General features: G+C 42.3%; 3 gene segments (V, D, J or C); 1 reads left to right on the top strand and 2 right to left on the bottom strand.

The window, feature by feature from the left end:
* Positions 1 to 6,893: 6,893 nt before the first annotated feature.
* LOC115389302 (Ig kappa-b4 chain C region-like) lies at positions 6,894 to 8,621 on the bottom strand. The segment is given in 2 exon segments: positions 6,894 to 7,371; positions 8,360 to 8,621. Coding segments are annotated over 2 exon segments (489 nt in total).
* Positions 8,622 to 8,900: 279 nt separating this feature from the next.
* Positions 8,901 to 9,433, top strand: LOC115387957 (Ig kappa chain V region 3381-like). The segment is given in 2 exon segments: positions 8,901 to 9,003; positions 9,111 to 9,433. Coding segments are annotated over 2 exon segments (375 nt in total).
* A 7,286-nt stretch (positions 9,434 to 16,719) lies between these two features.
* Positions 16,720 to 18,479, bottom strand: LOC115387955 (Ig kappa-b4 chain C region-like; the record flags this gene model as incomplete). The annotated part of the segment is given in 2 exon segments: positions 16,720 to 17,145; positions 18,257 to 18,479. Coding segments are annotated over 2 exon segments (552 nt in total), but the record flags the coding sequence as incomplete, so codon positions are not given.
* Between the last annotated feature and the right edge of the window lie 1,509 nt (positions 18,480 to 19,988).

Below are 19,988 nucleotides of genomic sequence, written 5' to 3'. Positions count from 1 at the left end.
TCAAGTCCAGACTCAAAACCCATCTGTTCAGATCTGCATACTCCACTTAGCTCTTACCCACTACTCACATCTCCTCACATCATCATTTGCTGTGTTTTGCTACTTATGATTTTACTTTATTTATCGTTATTATTGTTCTTATCATTGTTTTAATCTTATAACGTGTCCTTGAGTACCTTGAAAGGTGCTTTGAAATAAAATGTATTATTATTATTAGTATTATTATTATTATTATTATTATTATTATAGGGCTTTAGACAGTGTAATAATGTTCATCAGCCACCTGGGGTTTGGGTCACACATATTTCTGAAGTAATTCTGTTTTCAGTATCTTTTTAAATACATGTAGACTTCTGGATTCTTGGATGGATTTATCAAGCTCATTCCAGATTTCAGAGCCTTTACATGTAACACTGAAGCTATTACACTCCAGCTTTTGCTTTTTCCCCTCTTATGAGCTGTTTTCTCCTCGTATGATGTTCATGACTGAAAGGAGTCAGATTAGGGGTTCTCAAGTGAGGTGAGCACAACAGAAGTCCTTGAAAGCCCTGACTTATCAATAATTACTGAGCTGGCCCGGGTGTCTTATGCGAACCCAGATAAGCCTGTTACGGGCACCCACATTCAACGGGCGGGGGGGTGTACAGAGAGGGGGGCTCACAAGTACCGCCATTGGATTGTGGGGGGGGGGGGGGGGGGGGGGGGGGGGCTGCTCTCACACAGAGCGTCACAGCGGGGGGTGCAGTGCAGTGGTCACACCAAGCGCCGGAGCGGGGGAGCACCCATGTGTACGGCCACGGCGACCCCCCTGTACACTGTGCCCTAGGCGGCCGCCTTGTTCGCCTATGCCCAGAGTCGGCCCTGAATAATTACATTATACAAAAAAAACCCTTGTGGCTTGCGCTGATTGCAGACAGCACTGAAGACAGATATTGCCGTGCGGGGCCCCCCCAAGGGGGTTTCCTACGTCGTTGTTTCATAATTGCATCGAAAATGCCCATTGTTGTCGTTTCTGTGCAGTACATGTACAGTATTAGCACTTGGGGCACAAGGTCTCTCAGGGCGCCCCTAAAAGCCGGGGCCCCAGGCAAATGCTTGGTTTGCCTGTTGGCACCCCCCGCCTCTGAAGGCACTGGAGAAGTCGAAGAACATTGACCCTCACAGCACTGCCGGCGGTCTCCAGGTGGGTGAGTGCCCGCTGCAGCAGGTAGATGACGGCGTCTTCCACCCCGATGTTGGGCCTGTGGGCAAACTGCAGCAGGTCCAGTGAGGAGTTCACCACGGATCGGAGGTGGACCAGGAGGAATCGCTACATGGTCTTCATGAGGGGGAGGTCAGGACCACAGGTCTGTAGTGGGCCGGTTCCTTGGTGTGCGCCGTTTTGGGAACAGGGACCACACAGGAGGTCTTCCAAAGGACAGGGACCGTCTCCAGGCTGAGGCTCAGGTTGCAGAGGTGGCAGAGAACCTGGCAGAGCTGGTCCAACAGGTCCTCAGCAGCCTGGGACAGATGCTGTCTGGTCCTGCAGATTTCCTGTGCTTCAGTCGCCTCAGCTCTCTCCTCACCTGATCTGATGTGAAGGGGGGGGGGGGGGGGGGGGGGGGGGGGCTGGTGCTGGAGACAGTGAGGGGCAACAGCAGTCTGGTGAAACTGACTGTGGCCCAGGGAGGGGGGAAGTGTCACCTGGGCAGGAGAAGTGTGAATAGAGGGGAGGAGCAGGGTGTGAGGGAGGTTGGGGGAGAATCAAATCTGTTAAAAAAAACAGTTTCAATCATCCGCCCAACACTGTTCTCCATCGGCTGCCCCTCTGGCACTCTGCCCAAATCCACAGATGTTCTTGAAGGGGCTGTATCATGCTTTTATAGCGAGACCAAACCCTAGAAATGGCATTAACATGGTAATAGTTTATTTTTGGCATGAAGGAAAAGTCATTTTGTGTGAAATAAAAGATTTTCTGGGGCTAATTCTGAAACCCGGAAGAGAAAACGCACTGTTTCACTGAAATCCCGCCTCTCCCCATGTGGACTTTGACTGACAGCGTACTTCAGCCAATCAGCGCTTCAAAACAAATACGCTGGCTAGCTTTAGCTCTTTAGCTCTAGCTTCTCTACACACAAAGACACGCGAAAACGTCTTTTCCTGTGAGAAACTCACCAAGCGCAGACCCTTCAGACTCTTGCTCCTGCTTGAGTGATGGTTAAAGTTTATCTCCGTAATCAGAGTTAGAAAAAAGCAGCAACGCTGATTGCCGAGGGCCTGCAGGAGGGGGGCTCAGGGGAGCCATCTTCACCGTGTGACGTGAATGTGGGAAATAGAGCGTTTTCACGGGTGCGGGAGGGGCTGCCTCTCTGAGCAGCAGAAACACGAGGAAAGCTCAAACACACAGGCACGAAGGAAAAAAATGCTTTGGGGGTGTTTTTGGTCAGTACATAACTATATAACAAGGTTAAAACATACAAAACGTGCATTTTGCATGATACGGCCCCTTTAAGTCCTCTCCACACATCCCAAGCGTTGTTCTGGGCCAGATGCTCCTCCAGCCTCCTGCCATAGTCCTTCTTGGCCCACCTGATCCTCCACTGGAGCTCATGCTGGACTCTGCTCTGCTCCTCTCTATCCCCTGAGATGAAAGCCTTTTTCTTTAGGTTCAGGAGGACTTTCAGCTCAGGGGTGACCCATGGGTGGTGGATCACAGCATAATTTCTCTTGCTGATGCATATTTGAATTATCAGAGTGGACGCCACACCCAATAATGAATGCTGCAGGACATGCGCACAGTTTCACTGTCCACTGTGCCTGAAGTTCAATTTTGCAAAATTGTTCAAGTTGCAGAGCCACGTAGCGGCACATAAAAAAGTGGCATTTTATTTAAAGGTAAGTGTAGTGCACTTGTCAGTGTTTTTGTGCACACTGTTCACCTGCTCATTCAAAAAAGTTACTTCATTGCTTTTTTGATTTATATGAAATAATATGTCTGTATGTTTTTGTAGGCAGACATGCCAACCCTGCAAAAATGGCGGTGTGTCATGTTCATCAAAAACTTTGATCTTGGAATGTAGAATGCCATAATTTGATGAACTGATTGAACTGACATGATTGATGATTTGCACATTGAAATGTCATCCGTCTTGCTGTCTTTCCATTCTCATACTTGTTGCCAGAACTGCCTAATTTCAGGGCAGCACGTGTGATTTTAATTGTTTCACCCTTTTTGCCTTCTATTATAGTCAACATAGGCAACATGTTTGGCTCTTTGGACAGATAAGTCAAAAGTCCTTCTGGCAGGTGAGGTGCCACCATTTTTTTGCCTGAAGTGAAAATTGGATGACATGACAGAGGTCATTTTGTCTCAATAATTATTTGTTGTTTTCAGTCAGTGTTATGTCAGGTTTCACAACCCCGGACAAGTTTTATGAACTGATTTTCTGACTTTTGGTTTTATCTAATGCAACATCATACTTTTAAGGTTGAAGAGAGGAAGAAAAGTTGTCAACAAACAGCTGATCCAGTTGTGCAGGGGTGGAATCAACTGAAGAAGAGGAAGGCCTGATCTCCACTTCATGTTGTTAAATTCTGTGAGTTGACCTTTCATGTCTTGACAACAATTGATGCTTATTTTTCTTTAGACCAGTATGATGGCCCTTGTGGCTCACTGAAAGAAAGCAGCAGAATGGGTGCAGGCTAACCCACAACTGTTTTCAGTTGGGGTGGAGATGCCTGACGTTTTGAACATGGACGACACATCATACACTGAGGAGGCTGTGCAGCAACTGGCAAACTTCTTTGACGCCACCCTGGATATTGATGATGTGAAAAAAGAAGTAATTCTGGAGCCTTTTAAGTTTTTGTTGTACAACACTGAAGGTATGTAGATAGATAGATAGATAGATAGATAAAACTTTATTAATCTCCCAAGGGAGAAATTCCGGTGTCCAGCAGCGCACAAATCATTCACACGCAAATGACAACAGTACAATAAATAAAAGTGCTCGTAGTGTACTTAGTTCGGCTCAGGCACATCTGTTAAACAGCCTGATTGCTGAGGGGATGAACGACCTCTTGAAGCGCTCAGTTCTGCAGCGCAATGACAGGAGCCTGTTACTCCGCTCACTTTTTTGAGCTGCGACTGTGTCGTGCAGTGGATGTTTGGAGTTCCTCAAGATACTCTGCATTAGGGCCCTCATCCTCCTCTCCAAGACTGCTCCAACAGAGTCCACCTTCCTCCCCATCACAGACACACACCTCCTGATCAGTCTGTCCAGCCGATTGCTGTCTCTTTTTGTCATACTGCCACCCCAACAGACAACCCCAAAGAAAACAGCACTTGCAACAACAGACTGGTAGAAAATGTACAGCATGTCACCACACACGTCAAAGGATTTAAGTCTCCTCAGGAAAAACAGCCTGCTCTGTCCTTTCTTATACAGGGCCCGAGCTGCTCTGACCAGTCCAGTTTGTGGTCAAGGTGCACACCCAAGTATTTATAGGTGTGAACAACCTCAATACTCTCTCCGTCAATGATGACAGGTTGATGAGAGGCTTCCTGCCAAAGTCAATGATCATCTCCTTCGTCTTAGAGGTGTTCAGAATAAGACCATTGTATGTGTGTCTTTTGTGAAGAGATTATGGACAACACAGCGTACATGGCACACAGCGGTTATTGGCTGTCTGGATCATAAAGCTAGGTATTCAGTAATCCAATGAATTGAATACACAAGTTAATCTGTCATTTCAGTGCATTTTGGACAACTTTGCTGAGCACCATGCCTAAGTGTGCACTCATAATGATGGTGAGTAGATCCACTTTATATGCAATTTGTCAAAATGTATCTTGTGGGCTGCGGTAATTTTACAAAACATTCCCATATTAGCGTACTGTGCTGTGAAGTGATTGCTGTTGCTGTCCATGGTGCTGACCTGTGTTGGTATATCAGGCCATTTGATTTCAAAACGACGTGGTCGCTGTCCGTGGTGCTGAACTCTTCTGCGAAATGATTTCAGTCTTGTGCCAAAAAGTAGTTGGCTAGTAATGCTCGTGTGGTGACAAAAGCCTTCAAAATTGATTTTCAACACACTGCTTCACATATTTAACACATTTGGTCCAAACTTCTTATTGTTCAACCACATAATCTTGATTGGATTTAAGGGACCCCCACCTGCCCTGCACTGACCTGTTCCAAAAATTGTCCCTCCACAAAATCAGAGCAGACCTTGTGGCCTTTTTAACATGACTTCCTGTTTCAGCTTCACTGGAAGTCAACCTGCTCCCCTTTTCATGAGGCTTGGATCACAGATGTTCCTCATTTCGGTAAACTTGAACAGATCTGACATACATTTCATTGTTGTACAAATACTTTTTTTCTTTACGTTTGGCTACTTCTCTTTGATTGTATGGAGGAACTACAGTTCCACAGTAAAGCTGACAGTCCTTTACTGTGCCATGAGCACAAAAGGTTTGGGAAACTATGCTACACTGATTTGAAGTAAACATAAAGTAATCCAAAAACATATAGAATGCATTACTTGAGTAATCCAAGGGAAGAAATTGCAGATTTCATTTTAGGACATGTAATCTGCAGGGGAATACATTTTAAAAGTAACCCTCCCAACACTGATAACGGGGTACATGTTGTTAGAAGTCCCAGTGGTGTACAGAGAGACAGAAGGGCTGCAGTGGACTGCTAATGATTCACTGTGTAGTTTATACCCAGATGTGAAATGGAAGAATGCTGGATTCATATGGTGTGTCCATGTGACGATTATGTTTATATTGGAGGACATACTTCCTTTTTTTAACCAGCCAAAAACACACTATTAAGAGCATTATCCGAGTGTGTGTGTGTGTGTGTGTGTGTGTGTGTGTGTGTGTGTGTGTGTGTGTGTGTGTCCTTGCATATAGCTGTAGGTGTGAACATGTGTGTGTGTGGGGTGGCCTGCTGAGTGACTGAGTCCTGACCTGAAAAAGTCTTTCAGTCCAGCTTTGAAACACGCAGACAGTGTATATAGATGATTAAACCTGAAGTGATTCCTTTTTCTTTTCATGTTTATTCCAGATTTATTTTTCTTTATCTATCTATCTATCTATCTATCTATCTATCTATCTATCTATCTATCTATCTATCTATCTATCTATCTGAAGAAGCAAGGAACAAACTGATGGTGCATTTATTCTGAAAATGTCCTCAACAATAGTCTCAAGTGACGTTCACAAAGAAATGTTAAATACACACAAAATGCAAAAAGTGACTCTCACTTGTGAACATAGTACCAAGCAACGTTCACACAAATGTTATTGTTGAGTTTAACTTTAAACTTAAAAGGTTCTTGATGTTTCTCAGATGTACAAAGAACCTGGAATATTGTTGAATAACATTAAGGATTGGCTTTATTATTTTCTGTTTGAATACAGAACAAGGAATTTTAAATGCCACTGTCGTCTTTCAGAGTATTTATTACCCTGATATCAACTGGGAAGACACAGAAGCTTCACTATCATTAAATACAAGAAGCAGTAATGAAATCAGCCTGGATACTTATGATGTTGTTTTTAACTTTATACAATTCACACTCATCTATCTGAGACTCAGTCACCATTTGGAGTTTTGCTCACACTTCAGAGCAACTAATTTAATCTTACAATCATCTGAATCAGCATTTATTTATTTAAAGAAAAGGGAAGGACATTTGTTCATCTTGAATGAAGGACACAGCTTCCTCTGGCTGACTGTGTGTTTTGAGTCGGTTTGATATGAAAGTAATTCAGCAACAAGAGGTGGAACACTGAGAATATCTATCAAGTGACATTTCTGCTCCAAACAAGGTGTTATGATGATTTGATTGCTGGAAAAAACTCATCCAAGACCAAAGAGTTGATATGAGAAGAGTGTTTATTTTGTCAAAGCTGGAAGAAAGTCATGATGGAAGAAGATGAATATTGATGAAGAGAGTTTGGTTTGATGATAGAAGAAAGTGAAAGAGAGTGAATGACAGAGGTGAGATGAGTGTGAGAGTCAAAGCAGTGTGAGAGTCCCAGTGAGTCCGGTCAGGACTGGGAACACTGGTCTCTCCTCAGTGTCTCTCTGAGGGGAGTCTGGGAGCCCTGGGTGGCCTCACAGGTCACAGAGCCCACCTTCCTCCACTGGTCTGCAGGGAGCCTCAGGGTGCTGCTCCAGCTGTAGAGGCCGTCCTTCTGCAGCACCCCGGGGCTCCTGCTCTCCTCCCAGCTGCTGCTGCTGCTGCTGTCCTCCACCTTCCAGCTCAGACTCCAGCCTGAGGGGAAGCCCTTGTTGGCCAGGCACATGAGCGTGGCCTTCCCCTGCTGCAGCTCCTCTCTGGAGGGGGGCAGCACCGTCAGGGTGGGGCGCCTGTCACCTAGGAGACACCAATCAGATTAGAGGACAGGGAGCAGCCAGCTGTCAATCAAACAGCACACACCTGGACAGCTTCAGTGGGACACACATCATTTTGTCCTTCAACAAGTTGCTGCCAGAAGCTTTTTCTGCTCCAGCAGTCACTCACTCACACATTGTTTCACTTCCCTTGAAGAAGCCTCTCATGCACATCAGCACAGAGAGAATCATCCAACAGTTTGACCTGAAACACCTCAAACTACACTGGAAGGAACACAAGCACATGTCTCAACCTTTACTGGCAAAGATTTGCATCAACGTTATCAGAAAGTTACACTTTATAACTTATGAGAGGAAACTTTCACGAAATGAGCTTCACATTACGATTAATTCTTCAATTTAATTGAGAGCAAAATATGAAACAGGAGTCGATAAAGATGTTAGTAAATTAACCTGAATATTAAATGAGTAACAGAAAGAGAATGTAGAAACATTATATAGCACGAAAAATAAATCCAGCTTTGATGAAGAGACTCTCAATAAAACCAGAAGAATAAAGCCTGCACACATTACAACACAAACACATTTCAAACAGTGGACATGTAAACTAAAACTCAGTCCAAAGACAGACCAGTTCACCAAAACTGTCAATAAATACACAGGTCAGTCTAAAAACACATTCAACATGAGACTGGTAGAGTTAAAACAGTGTGTTACACAGCCATCAGTCTCTGACTGAATAAATTTATATTGTAACATCTTTTCTTATTTGTTATTTAATCGTGAAGCAATTTCAATCTGGTGTAAATTTCTAAATTAAACATTTTTCCTGGTGATAAAATCAAAGTGGAACAGATATGAGCTCGACTACATGAAATCAATTGACATTAAAACTTGATCATCATCAGTGAAATAAAGAAAAACACATCTTTCGCATCTCAAGTCATTTAAAAAAGGTTTAATGTATGAATTTGAAATATCTGTCAGTATTAAAAGTAGAATCAACTTACTTCCAACATCCAGTCTGGTTCCTCCACCGAACGTGTACCACAGTGATACAAACTCATTGAGCCGCTGTACAAAAACCTCTGACTGTAGAGAGACACCACTCTCTGACTGTGAAACAAACAAACTCTGCAAAACTACTTTTACTTCCTGACTCACACTCATCACAGAATAATAATTCTTTTACTGACGATTTCTATTTAAAATGTATATTTAGAGATAATTTTTTTGTTAATATATTTTCTGTTTTTAAAACTGTTTCTGTTGGAATGTATTTCTATAGGAATTTGACAAAAACATGAGAAACACATGCAATGATTTTTAAATAAGGTTTATCAAAAAAAGAACACTATTTTCCTGAATATTCCCTGTATGACCCTATATTCCCTATTTGACTGCAAATCGAAAATGGTTTATTAAAGTGATCCAAGTCCCTGCTGGAGTCAGTCAGAGCATTTCCATAGAGAGCCACTTTGCATCAGCAGCACCATGCTCCAGTGCTCTGGGAGAGTTTATAGTCCTGACAGTTGAAGACTGGATGACTGACAGCTGTCCTTCAGGACAACAGAAGACAGAGAAATCCTCCTCATCACAAACATGAGTGTGATCTGCGTCCTCATCTGGACTCTCCTCTGCTGCTGCTTCACAGGTAAAGTCCAGAGAATCCAACTCCTCTCCTCTATGAACATCCGTCCCTCTGAAATGAAGCCCACAAAACCATGAGGCTGCTTTCTCTTTCTGTCTGTGTCTCCTCAGAGTCCAGAGGCCAGGTCACAGTGACTCAGTCTGCAGCAGTCAGCTCTGCTGTGGGACAAACCGTCACCATCACATGTAGGACCAGTCAGAATGTCTATGTTTATAACAGTCAGCACTGTTTAGCCTGGTACCAACAGAAAGATGGACAACCTCCTAAAAGGCTCATTTACTACGCCAGCACTCGAGATTCAGGGATTCCAGATCGTTTTACAGGCAGTGGATCAAACTCTGACTTCACTCTGACCATCAGTGGAGTTCAAGCTGAAGATGCTGCAGTTTATTACTGTCAGAGTGCTCACAGTGGGGGTGTGTTCACACAGTGAAAAACCGTCGTACAAAAACCTCCCTCAGTCAAACTGAACAGAAACTGAAGTGACTGCTGCTCACTGATACACTTCACTGAACACACACACACACACACACACACACACACACACACACACACACACACACACACACACACACACACACACACACACACACACACACACACTCACAAATACAGTTATTCCACATAAACTGAACATATTCATATCAAGATGAATATATTTAAAAAGATCAGATGTTTCAGCACCAGAAGTCATAATAATCACAATTAACATGACGAGAAGCAACATTTTTGAAAGTTTTTTTAATGAACTGAACACTGATGGAGTACAAGATTTTTTCATCACTGAAATTTAAGATTTGACCCAAAGTGAGATTCACTTATTTGGTTTAAATTTCCAAATGATATTTTAGAAATCATTAAATGTACATCACTTTTTTTTTCTGTTTTTCATCCTGGTAACAGTTCACAACAGCTTCAGTGAGTCTGCAGTGCAGGAACCAAGTCCAAAAATCCCAGAAGCCTCACACACAAGGAGTCCCTTCACACACTGAGACACAGGTGAAAGACATCAGGACAGAGAGCAGCATTCAGACATGAGGATGAGCAGAGGAGCCTGAAACACAGAGGCGTAATTTACGTAGGGTTGGTGGGTTATGAAAACCCACGGGCCCTCTTGTGGTGAAATCCACTGCCGAGGATTTTTGTTTCTTTGTTTAAAGGTGCATTAAGGAGTTTTACAACCTTAAAAATACTTATTTTCCACCATAAATATGTTACACATTTTTAATGATGTGTACAATGTGCCCTGACATATTCATTACAAGAACCTCTAACAGCGCAAAATTGTCACTTGAAAGTTGCAGTGCCGGTCCGGCACCAGCATTTTTTGGGGGAGAATTTGAAAGGAATGACGTAATGCGCGCTCCGGCTGGCTAGGTTTAATTTTGTCCGCCATGACTCTGCCAGATGCTCAGTGAGCAACAACTGAGCAGGATCTTCCAGAAAGTAAGAAAAGACTGGCTTCTAGCACTGCCACAACTCCACACAGACTCCACCAGGTAAAAGAAACTTAAATCTTACTTGAGCGCTTCTAAACGAGTGAAGAAGGAGTTCCCCTCTTCCGTGCACGGGAGCCACAGGGACGAGTTTTTCACTAAGCTGCATTACGCCCAAGGCCTGCAGGGGGCGCTGTTTCGCATAAAACGTGTAAACTCCTTAAGGCACCTTTAAATCCGAGTCGGAATGAGTGCAGCAGCTGCTTCTCTCCGACCAGAGGCGCCGCTGCACATAGGGCCCCGAGCTGGAGGGGGCCCCGACAGACGGCGGATATCAGCAACACAACTTGAAATCCCCCGTATAATTTACACTGACACGTCGGGAACCGACCTAATGGGGCCATGACTGCATTTGCACTTCATGCCACTAGGCGTGCTGTTTGCATGTTCAACCTTATTTTACACAGACACCACAGAAGAAGAAGGGCCCCTGAAGTGCAGGCTCTCTCTGCATGTTGTGAGAAAAAGCCAGTAGGATATGGTGATGTGTTAAATGATGCATGCACCGTTTTTTTCAGTGAAAGAGACAAACTCAAAGATTGTTTATGCACATTTTATTTACTTAGTAGCAGTTAAGCTGTATCACAAGTAGTTCCTGTACTCAAAAGACCCGATTCCTTGCGGATAGAACATGCGCAATATTATTATTATTATTATTATTATTATTATTATTATAATTCTTATTTACTGCCCTTTTTTGGCTTTTTTTATGTCCTCTATTCTTGTGTGCAATGCGGCGTGCCAAACATGCGGGCCCCTTTGACACATATGAAAACCAATGTGGAATACATCCCAGTTACGCCACTGCTGAAACAAGAGAGAGAGTCAGATTACCACCAAAACACACGAGACAAGAAAAGAACCATGACATGCAGGTGTCAGGACCTTTTATAACTTCACCAGAAGAAAAGCAGGGTCATTGTTTTCAGCAAAAAAGGAGAAATGTCAAAGGTCAGTGATTATCTTGACTCCATGTCAGTGAAGACATTAAATCAAGGCAGAAATCTGAGTTTAACTTTTGATTCAGAAATGAAATTCAGGAAGAACATTAAGACAATAAAATCATCTCATTATCATCTGAAATAATATGAAAAGAATTAAAGGATTTCTGACCAAACAAGATTCAGAAAAGCTTGTTCATGCTTTTATTTTCAGTAGACTGGATTATTGTAATGCTGTGTTTACAGGTTGGGCTGCACGGTGGCGCAGTGGTTAGCGCTCTTGCCTCACAGGAAGAAGGTCCTGGGTTCAAATACCGGCTGGGGCTTGGGGCCTTTCTGTGTGGAGTTTGCATGTTCTCCCCGTGTGTGCGTGGGTTCCCTCCGGGTACTCCGGCTTCCTCCCACGGTGAAGTGCATGGTAGGTTAATTGATCACCCTAAATTGCCCCTCGGTATGAATGTGTGAGTGAATGGTTGTTTGTCTATATATGTCAGCCCTGCGACAGACTGGCGAACTGTCCAGGGTGTACCCCGCCTTCGCCCACAGCAGCTGGGATTGGCTCCAGCCACCCGTGACCGTGAAAGGGATAAAGCGGCTGAAAATGAATGAATGTCAGGCAGCTACAGCTCATCCAGAATGCAGCACACCACACCTGAGCTCCAGGCTCTGCACTGAGTCCAAGGATTGACATCAAAATCTGACTGCTTGAAATGATCTGGAGCCTAAATCCATCTCAGATTTCCTGGTAGAACATGAACCATCCAGACCTCTGAGGTCCTCAGGAAGAGGTTTACTGAGTCTTCTCAGAGTCCGAAGAAATAAGGTGAAGCAGCTTTCAGTTCCTCTGCTCCTCACTTGTAGAACAAACTTCCTGAATGCCTGAGGACTGCTGACACACTCGCCTCTTTTAAATCAGGGTTTAAAACATTGTTGTTTCCACAGGCTTTCTAATGAACGGCAGACTTCATTGATTTCGATAAAATTGCACTGGGAAATCAATATACCATATTTCCCGCAATATAAGGTGCACGTAAAAGCCTGTAATTTTCTCAAAATCCAACAGAGCGCCTTATAATTCGATGCGCCTTTTTTGCGGGAATTACAGTAATCACCCTGATCACATGAGCAAACAACCCCTGCTTACTAAGCTGCTCAGCTAGCTAGTTCAAACAGAAGCTTCAGGCACATTCTCCACCTCCAACCTGTCAGTCACCATAATCACTCAATTGTCCTCCACTCTCCCAACCGCGGGGCACGGCACGTGGCTGCACAGCCGGCCGACGTGGGAAGTGGCTGGACGCCGGGCGGCAGCCTGCACGCTGCGACTCCGACAACAGGTGGCTCCCGCCCGGCAGCCAACCAGCCGGGATGCCGGAGCGGCTGTTCGGTGGGGCACTTCACTCAGGAGACCGCAGCTGGCTGAACCCCGGTGACCAAGCAAGTTTTTTTTTTTATTTTTTTTTTTTTATTCGGTCATGAAGCACAACAAAAAATTAAATAAATAATAAGAAATAAATAAATAATAAGAAATACATAGCAAGCAATACATGTATGTGTACATATCTATATATACACACACACATACACACATACATACATACATGGTCATATATGCATACATATGTACATGTGTATGCGTACATCCATACATGGTTAACTTGTTGATGACCGAAGAGGGTGTAGGGCTGAAGCCGAAGCTTATTTTGCCCACCTTTATCTTACCGCTGTATGAGAAGAAAACAAACAAAAAAACAAAAAAACAAAAAGAAAAGACATTATACAGAAGTCAAACCGAAGTCAACAAGAAATAGTCCAAATAGAAGATAACAAAGGGAGTGATGTATTTTCCATTTGTTCCTGTCCATTATTGCTTTATTGCATTATTTCTTCCTATCCTTTTTATTCTACTCTCGCTTCCATTATTCATTTCCCTATCATTTCCCTATCCTCCTTTTCTGTCCAATTTTCCTCCTTTTTCTTTCGTTCTCCCCCTTGCTGAGGCTGCTAAAAATAATGCTCAATGTAAATCATAAGCAGAAATGGGGAAAAAAACAAAAAAAAACAAAAAAACCAGAATAATAAATAAGAAATTAGTAAGTAAATAAGTTCATTAATTGATGATTAACAAAAAAGAGGAGAGAAAAAAAAAATAAATAAAAAAACTAATTGTAAGTTTAAAAAGGAGAAGGAAAAGAAAGAAAGAAAGAAAGAAAAGAAAAAAAATGTAGCTAGGTTGTAAATCATGCAGGGTATATGATGTTCTGTGTATTAGCTATTACAGGGTAATATATTTGTCAATAACCCTTGTTTTGTATAATTTTTTGAATGTATTCAAAGACTTTGCTCTTTTTAGTTCATTGTCTAGGGTGTTCCAGAGATGTACCCCTTTAACTGAAGTAGTATTTCCTTTGGTATTTGTTCTTGCATTTATTTTGTTGAATATTGCGGTGCCCCTCAGATTGTATCTGGTCTCTCTTTGCTTGAACAAGTCTTGCATGCAGTCTGGGAGAGTATTGTGGTATGCTTTATACATTATAAGTGCTGTGTTTAAGTTTGTTAAATCATCTAATTTGAGAAGTCGGTTATTAATGAAAAGTGGATTTGTCGGAGCATGATAGTCGCTATGATTGATAATTCTTATTGCTTTTTTTGTAGAATGAAGATCGGATGAATTATTGATTTATACGTGTGCCCCCACACTTCCACACAATATGTAAGATATGGCAATAACAGAGAGCAGTATAGTGTGTGGAGTGATTTTTTATTAACAAAATGTTTTGCTTTATGTAAGATAGCTATTATTTTAGATATTTTTCTTTTTAAATGGTCGATATGGGCCTTCCAATTTAGTTTGTTATCTATTATGACTCCTAGAAATTTAGTTTGGTTTATTTGTTCAATAGCCTTGTCATTAATGGATAGTTTAATTGGGATTTTGATCAATTTGTTCCCAAATATGATAAAATTTGTTTTATTTGTATTCAATGATAATTGATTTATATCAAACCATTTTTTAAGAATGTTTAGATCGTTTTCTACTGCATGCAAGAGCTGTTCAAGATCTGGACCGGAGGCATACAGACTTGTATCATCAGCAAATAGGACACAATTGACATTTTGCAGAGCATCACAGATATCATTTATGTATAGTATGAAAAGCTTGGGGTCGAGAACTGAACCTTGTGGAATACCATATGTGATCAGTTTGGTATCGGAGTCTACTCCATTTAGATGCACGTATTGCGTTCTGTCAGTAAGGTAACTCTTGAGCCATGCAAGTGCATTACCCCTTATTCCATATCTGCTCATTTTATTGAGTAATGTCTGGTGATGGATGGTGTCAAATGCTTTTCTTAAGTCTATAAACACACCAACTGTGAATTCTGAATTGTCAGTTGCATTTGAAATGCTCTCAATAAGTTCGATTACTGCCATTGATGTTGACCTTTTAGCTCTAAAACCATATTGATGATTACTTAGCAGATGGTACTTATTTATAAAGCTGTCCAACCTATTCATAAACAGCTTTTCTAGGATTTTGGAAAATTGAGGGAGTAGTGAAATTGGTCTGTAATTGCTGAGTGATTGTTTGTCTCCATTTTTGTATATAGGAATAACTTTTGCTGTTTTCATTTTGTCAGGGAAAATACCAGTTTGGAATGATCGTGGCCGCTCTGAGCTGCACATCCGTGAAGAGAAGCAATCATTAGTCAAACTCGCTCTGATATGTCGCTTTACTCACACATTTCAACCGAGAATGTAACCACCTAGACTGCCAATATGTATTTCGCTCATACTATTCTATACATCCTATGCGCCTTAAAATGTGGTGCACCCCATATATGAATTTGTTTTTTTAATAAAAGCCATTCCATTGACTGTGCGCCTATTAATCCAGTGAGCCTTATAGTCCCAAAATCACGGTAGGATCAACTGAGCCTTATTTCAGAATTTTGAACTATTTATTTTAATGTTTAGCTGCTTTTAGAGCTGAACAACTATTTTAAATTTCTGCTGTTGGTCGTCTTTTTCATCAGAATTATCACATCTATAGCCAGTTTGAGGGCCATTTCACTGACTGACTGTGTGTTCACTCCTGGACGTCAGCCGCTCGTCTTCACGTCTATTGATGTAGAGAAGGGAATCTTTCCCTGGCGGCCGACCACTGGCGTCCTGGAGGTTCACTGAAATCTACCCAAACATCACCAACCACTAGGGGTGGGACGAGACACAAATTTCACGGGACGAGATGTCTCGCGAGATTGAGTCCACGAGATCGAGACGACACGAGACTGGGGGCGGGGGGCAGCGTGGTACTTACGTGCAGCGTCGGAGCATGGAGTTTCTGGTCGGAGTGCCCCTTGTACGGCCACGTTGCCCTCCGCTCTACACAGCGCCCCAGGCGGCCGCCGAGTTCCCCTATTCCCATTCAAACCGCGGCGCACAGACGACGCCATGACTGCATTTGTACTTCATGCCACTAGGTGTGCTGTTTGCATGTTCAACCTTATATTACACAGACACCACAGAGGAGGAAGGGCGCCGCAGCCGCTGCAGGCTCTCTGTGCATGTTGTTAGAAAAAGAGTGTGAGCCGGTAAGACGTGGTAAAATGTTCATTGATGCGATGCACCATTTTTTCAATAAAAGAGAAGAACTGAACGATCGTTTCCGCACATTTTCTTTACGTCGTATCAATTAAACTGTATCACAAGTAGTTTGTGTACTCAAAAGACCAAGATTCCTTGCGGATAGAACATGCGCAGAACAGTATTTCATGTCCTTTTCGACCGGGTTTTTAAATATGAATATGAGCACATTCAGGGTTTTGCACGTGTTTATATGGCTGTGCGCCATGTAATGTATCATTCCGTCAATATTCCAGTTAGTAAAGAGTTTTTGCCTTTATATAAACGTACTTAATCTCGCGGCATTCGATCTCGCGGCATTGCGATCTCGCGAGATCTTGTGACACGAGATCTCGTCCCATCCCTACCAACCACTGTGACAAATGTCAAGATAGATCAGAATAACTGTTCTGAGTCTCTGCTGGTCATCATTTTATTCTTCTTTTTCATTTGTTTGATATGAAAGTAATTCAACAACAAGAGGTGGAATACTGAGAATATCTATCAAGTGACATTTCTGCTCCAAACAAGGTGTTATGATGATTTGATTGCTGGAAAAAACTCATCCAAGACCAAAGAGTTGACATGAAAAGAGTGTTTATTTTGTCAAAGCTGAAAGAAAATCATGATGAAAGAAGATGAATATTGATGAAGAGAGTTTGGTTTGATGATAGAAGAAAGTGAAAGAGAGTGAATGACAGAGGTGAGATGAGTGTGAGAGTCAAAGCAGTGTGAGAGTCCCAGTGAGTCCGGTCAGGACTGGGAACACTGGTCTCTCCTCAGTGTCTCTCTGAGGGGAGTCTGGGAGCCCTGGGTGGCCTCACAGGTCACAGAGCCCACCTTCCTCCACTGGTCTGCAGGGAGCCTCAGGGTGCTGCTCCAGCTGTAGAGGCCGTCCTTCTGCAGCACCCCGGGGCTCCTGCTCTCCTCCCAGCTGCTGCTGCTGCTGCTGTCCTCCACCTTCCAGCTCAGACTCCAGCCTGAGGGGAAGCCCTTGTTGGCCAGGCACATGAGCGTGGCCTTCCCCTGCTGCAGCTCCTCTCTGGAGGGGGGCAGCACCGTCAGGGTGGGGGGCCTGTCACCTAGGAGACACCAATCAGATGAGAGGACAGGGAGCAGCCAGCTGTCAATCAAACAGCACACACCTGGACAGCTTCAGTGGGACACACATCATTTTGTCCTTCAACAAGTTGCTGCCAGAAGCTTTTTCTGCTCCAGCAGTCACTCACTCACACATTGTTTCACTTCCCTTTAAGAAGCCTCTCATGCACATCAGCACAGAGAGAATCATCCAACAGTTTGACCTGAAACACCTCAAACTACACTGGAAGGAACACAAGCACATGTCTCAACCTTTACTGGCAAAGATTTGCATCAACGTGATCAGAAAGTTACACTTTATGACTTATGAGGGGAAACTTCAACAACATGAGCTTCAAATCACAATTAATGCTTCAATTTAATTTAGAGCAAAATTTGAAACAGCAGTCAATAAAGATGTTGTGTGTGTTATAGTTTATAGTTCATTTTCAAACACATTTATCAGCAATATTTCTATTTAACAGTAAATTAACCTGAACATTAAATGAACAACAGAAACAGAATGTAGAAACATTGTAAAGCACCAAGAATAAATCCAGCTTTGATGAAGAGACTCTCAATAAAACTAGAAGAATAAAGCCTGCACACATTACAACACAAACACATTTCAAACAGTGGACATGTAAACTAAAACTCAGTCCAAAGACAGACCAGTGCACCAAAACTGTCAATAAATACACAGGTCAGTCTGAAAACACATTCAACATGAGACTGGTAGAGTTAAAACAGTGTGTTAAACAGCCATCAGTCTCTGACTGAACACATTTAAAGAGTCACTACATCTTTCTTTTTTTGTAATTAATCCTAACAAAAATTCAATTTGGTGTCAATTTTTAAATTATAAATTTATGATAATGAAAAATGATAAAAAAATTAAAATGATAAAATGTAAAATAAAATAAAATGAAAATGATAAAATCAATGTGGAACAGATCTGAGCTAAATGAAATCAGGGAAGATTAAAACTTGATCACTAAAATAATTATACTGGAAAAACAAACATATCTTTCTCATCTCAAATAATTCAAAACAAGGTTTAATGTATGAACTTGAGACATTCAGCTGTCAGTATTAAAAGTAGAATCAACTTACTTCCAACATCCAGTCTGGTTCCTCCACCGAACGTGTACCACAGTGATACAAACTCATTGAGCCGCTGTACAAAAACCTCTGACTGTAGAGAGACACCACTCTCTGACTGTGAAACAAACAAACTCTGCAGAACTACTTTTACGTCCTGATTGAAACTCAACAGACCAATTCTTTTACTGACTTTGTGCAATTTTGTATGTATATTTAGACAGAAGTTTTCAAAATGTATTTTGTATTTTGTAAAATAATTTTATTGGAATGTATTTCAATAGAAATTTGAAATTATGAGAAGCACATGTCGTGATTTTAATATTATATTTATCAAAACAGAAAACCAATCTCCTTAATATTCCCACAAAAAATTCCAGAGTGTCCAGAGTGAAAATGATTGATTAAAGTGATCCAAGTCCCTGCTGGAGTCAGTCAGAGCATTTCCATAGAGAGCCACTTTGCATCAGCAGCACCATGCTCCAGTGCTCTGGGAGAGTTTATAGTCCTGACAGTTGAAGACTGGATGACTGACAGCTGTCCTTCAGGACAACAGAAGACAGAGAAATCCTCCTCATCACAAACATGAGTGTGATCTGCGTCCTCATCTGGACTCTCCTCTGCTGCTGCTTCACAGGTAAAGTCCAGAGAATCCAACTCCTCTCCTCTATGAACATCCGTCCCTCTGAAATGAAGCCCACAAAACCATGAGGCTGCTTTCTCTTTCTGTCTGTGTCTCCTCAGAGTCCAGAGGCCAGGTCACAGTGACTCAGTCTGCAGCAGTCAGCTCTGCTGTGGGACAAACCGTCACCATCACATGTAGGACCAGTCAAAACATCTACAGCTCCAGCTCTTTAGCCTGGTACCAACAGAAAGATGGACAACCTCCTAAAAGGCTCATTTACTACACCAGCACTCGAGATTCAGGGACTCCGGATCGTTTTACAGGCAGTGGATCAAACTCTGACTTCACTCTGACCATCAGTGGAGTTCAAGCTGAAGATGCTGCAGTTTATTACTGTCAGAGTGTTCATTATCCCAACAGTCAGTGGGTGTTCACACAGTGAAAAACTGTCGTACAAAAACCTCCCTCAGTCAGACTGAACAGAAACTGAACTGACTGCTGCTCACTGATACACTTCACTGAACACACACACACACACACACACACACACACACACACACCAGAATTATTCTATTTAAACTGCACTTATGGATATCTTTAAATAGATCACTTCTCTGCATGTGAGGTCACAATTCACATTCAGCACATGAAAATGATTTCATTTATAACCCAGGCTGCATTTTCTGTCATTTCTAATCAGATTCTCATCATATTGATTTTCACGTTAGAGAAGTACAACATACAGCAAAACAAACTCATCTGATTCACTTTAACAGCTTCTGTCATCAAATTTCTAGAACATCTACAGAGGCTGATCAAGTTTCAGATCATCTTCAGTTCAACAGAATAGTTGATTAAAGTTGACTCTTTATTACTCGTTCACTCTGGTTTTTAAATGCCTGTTGTTCTTTGGCTCTGAACACATGTACAGACTCACAGCATTGAAATGAGTTTTCTCATTGTTGGAATATTCATGGGAGTGCTTTGTCTGCTGTTTTACATGCTGAATTTGGGGTTTTCCATCCATCCATCTCTCTTAATCCTGTTCAGGGTGTTGAAGCCAATCCCTGCTCACTGTGGGTGAGAACAGATCCATCGCAGAACATGTTTTATTGTCTC

The sequence above is a fragment of the Salarias fasciatus genome, chromosome 5, assembly GCF_902148845.1.
Source record: "Salarias fasciatus chromosome 5, fSalaFa1.1, whole genome shotgun sequence".
Classification (NCBI taxonomy): domain Eukaryota; kingdom Metazoa; phylum Chordata; class Actinopteri; order Blenniiformes; family Blenniidae; genus Salarias; species Salarias fasciatus.
This window is presented reverse-complemented; position numbering and strand designations above follow the sequence as displayed.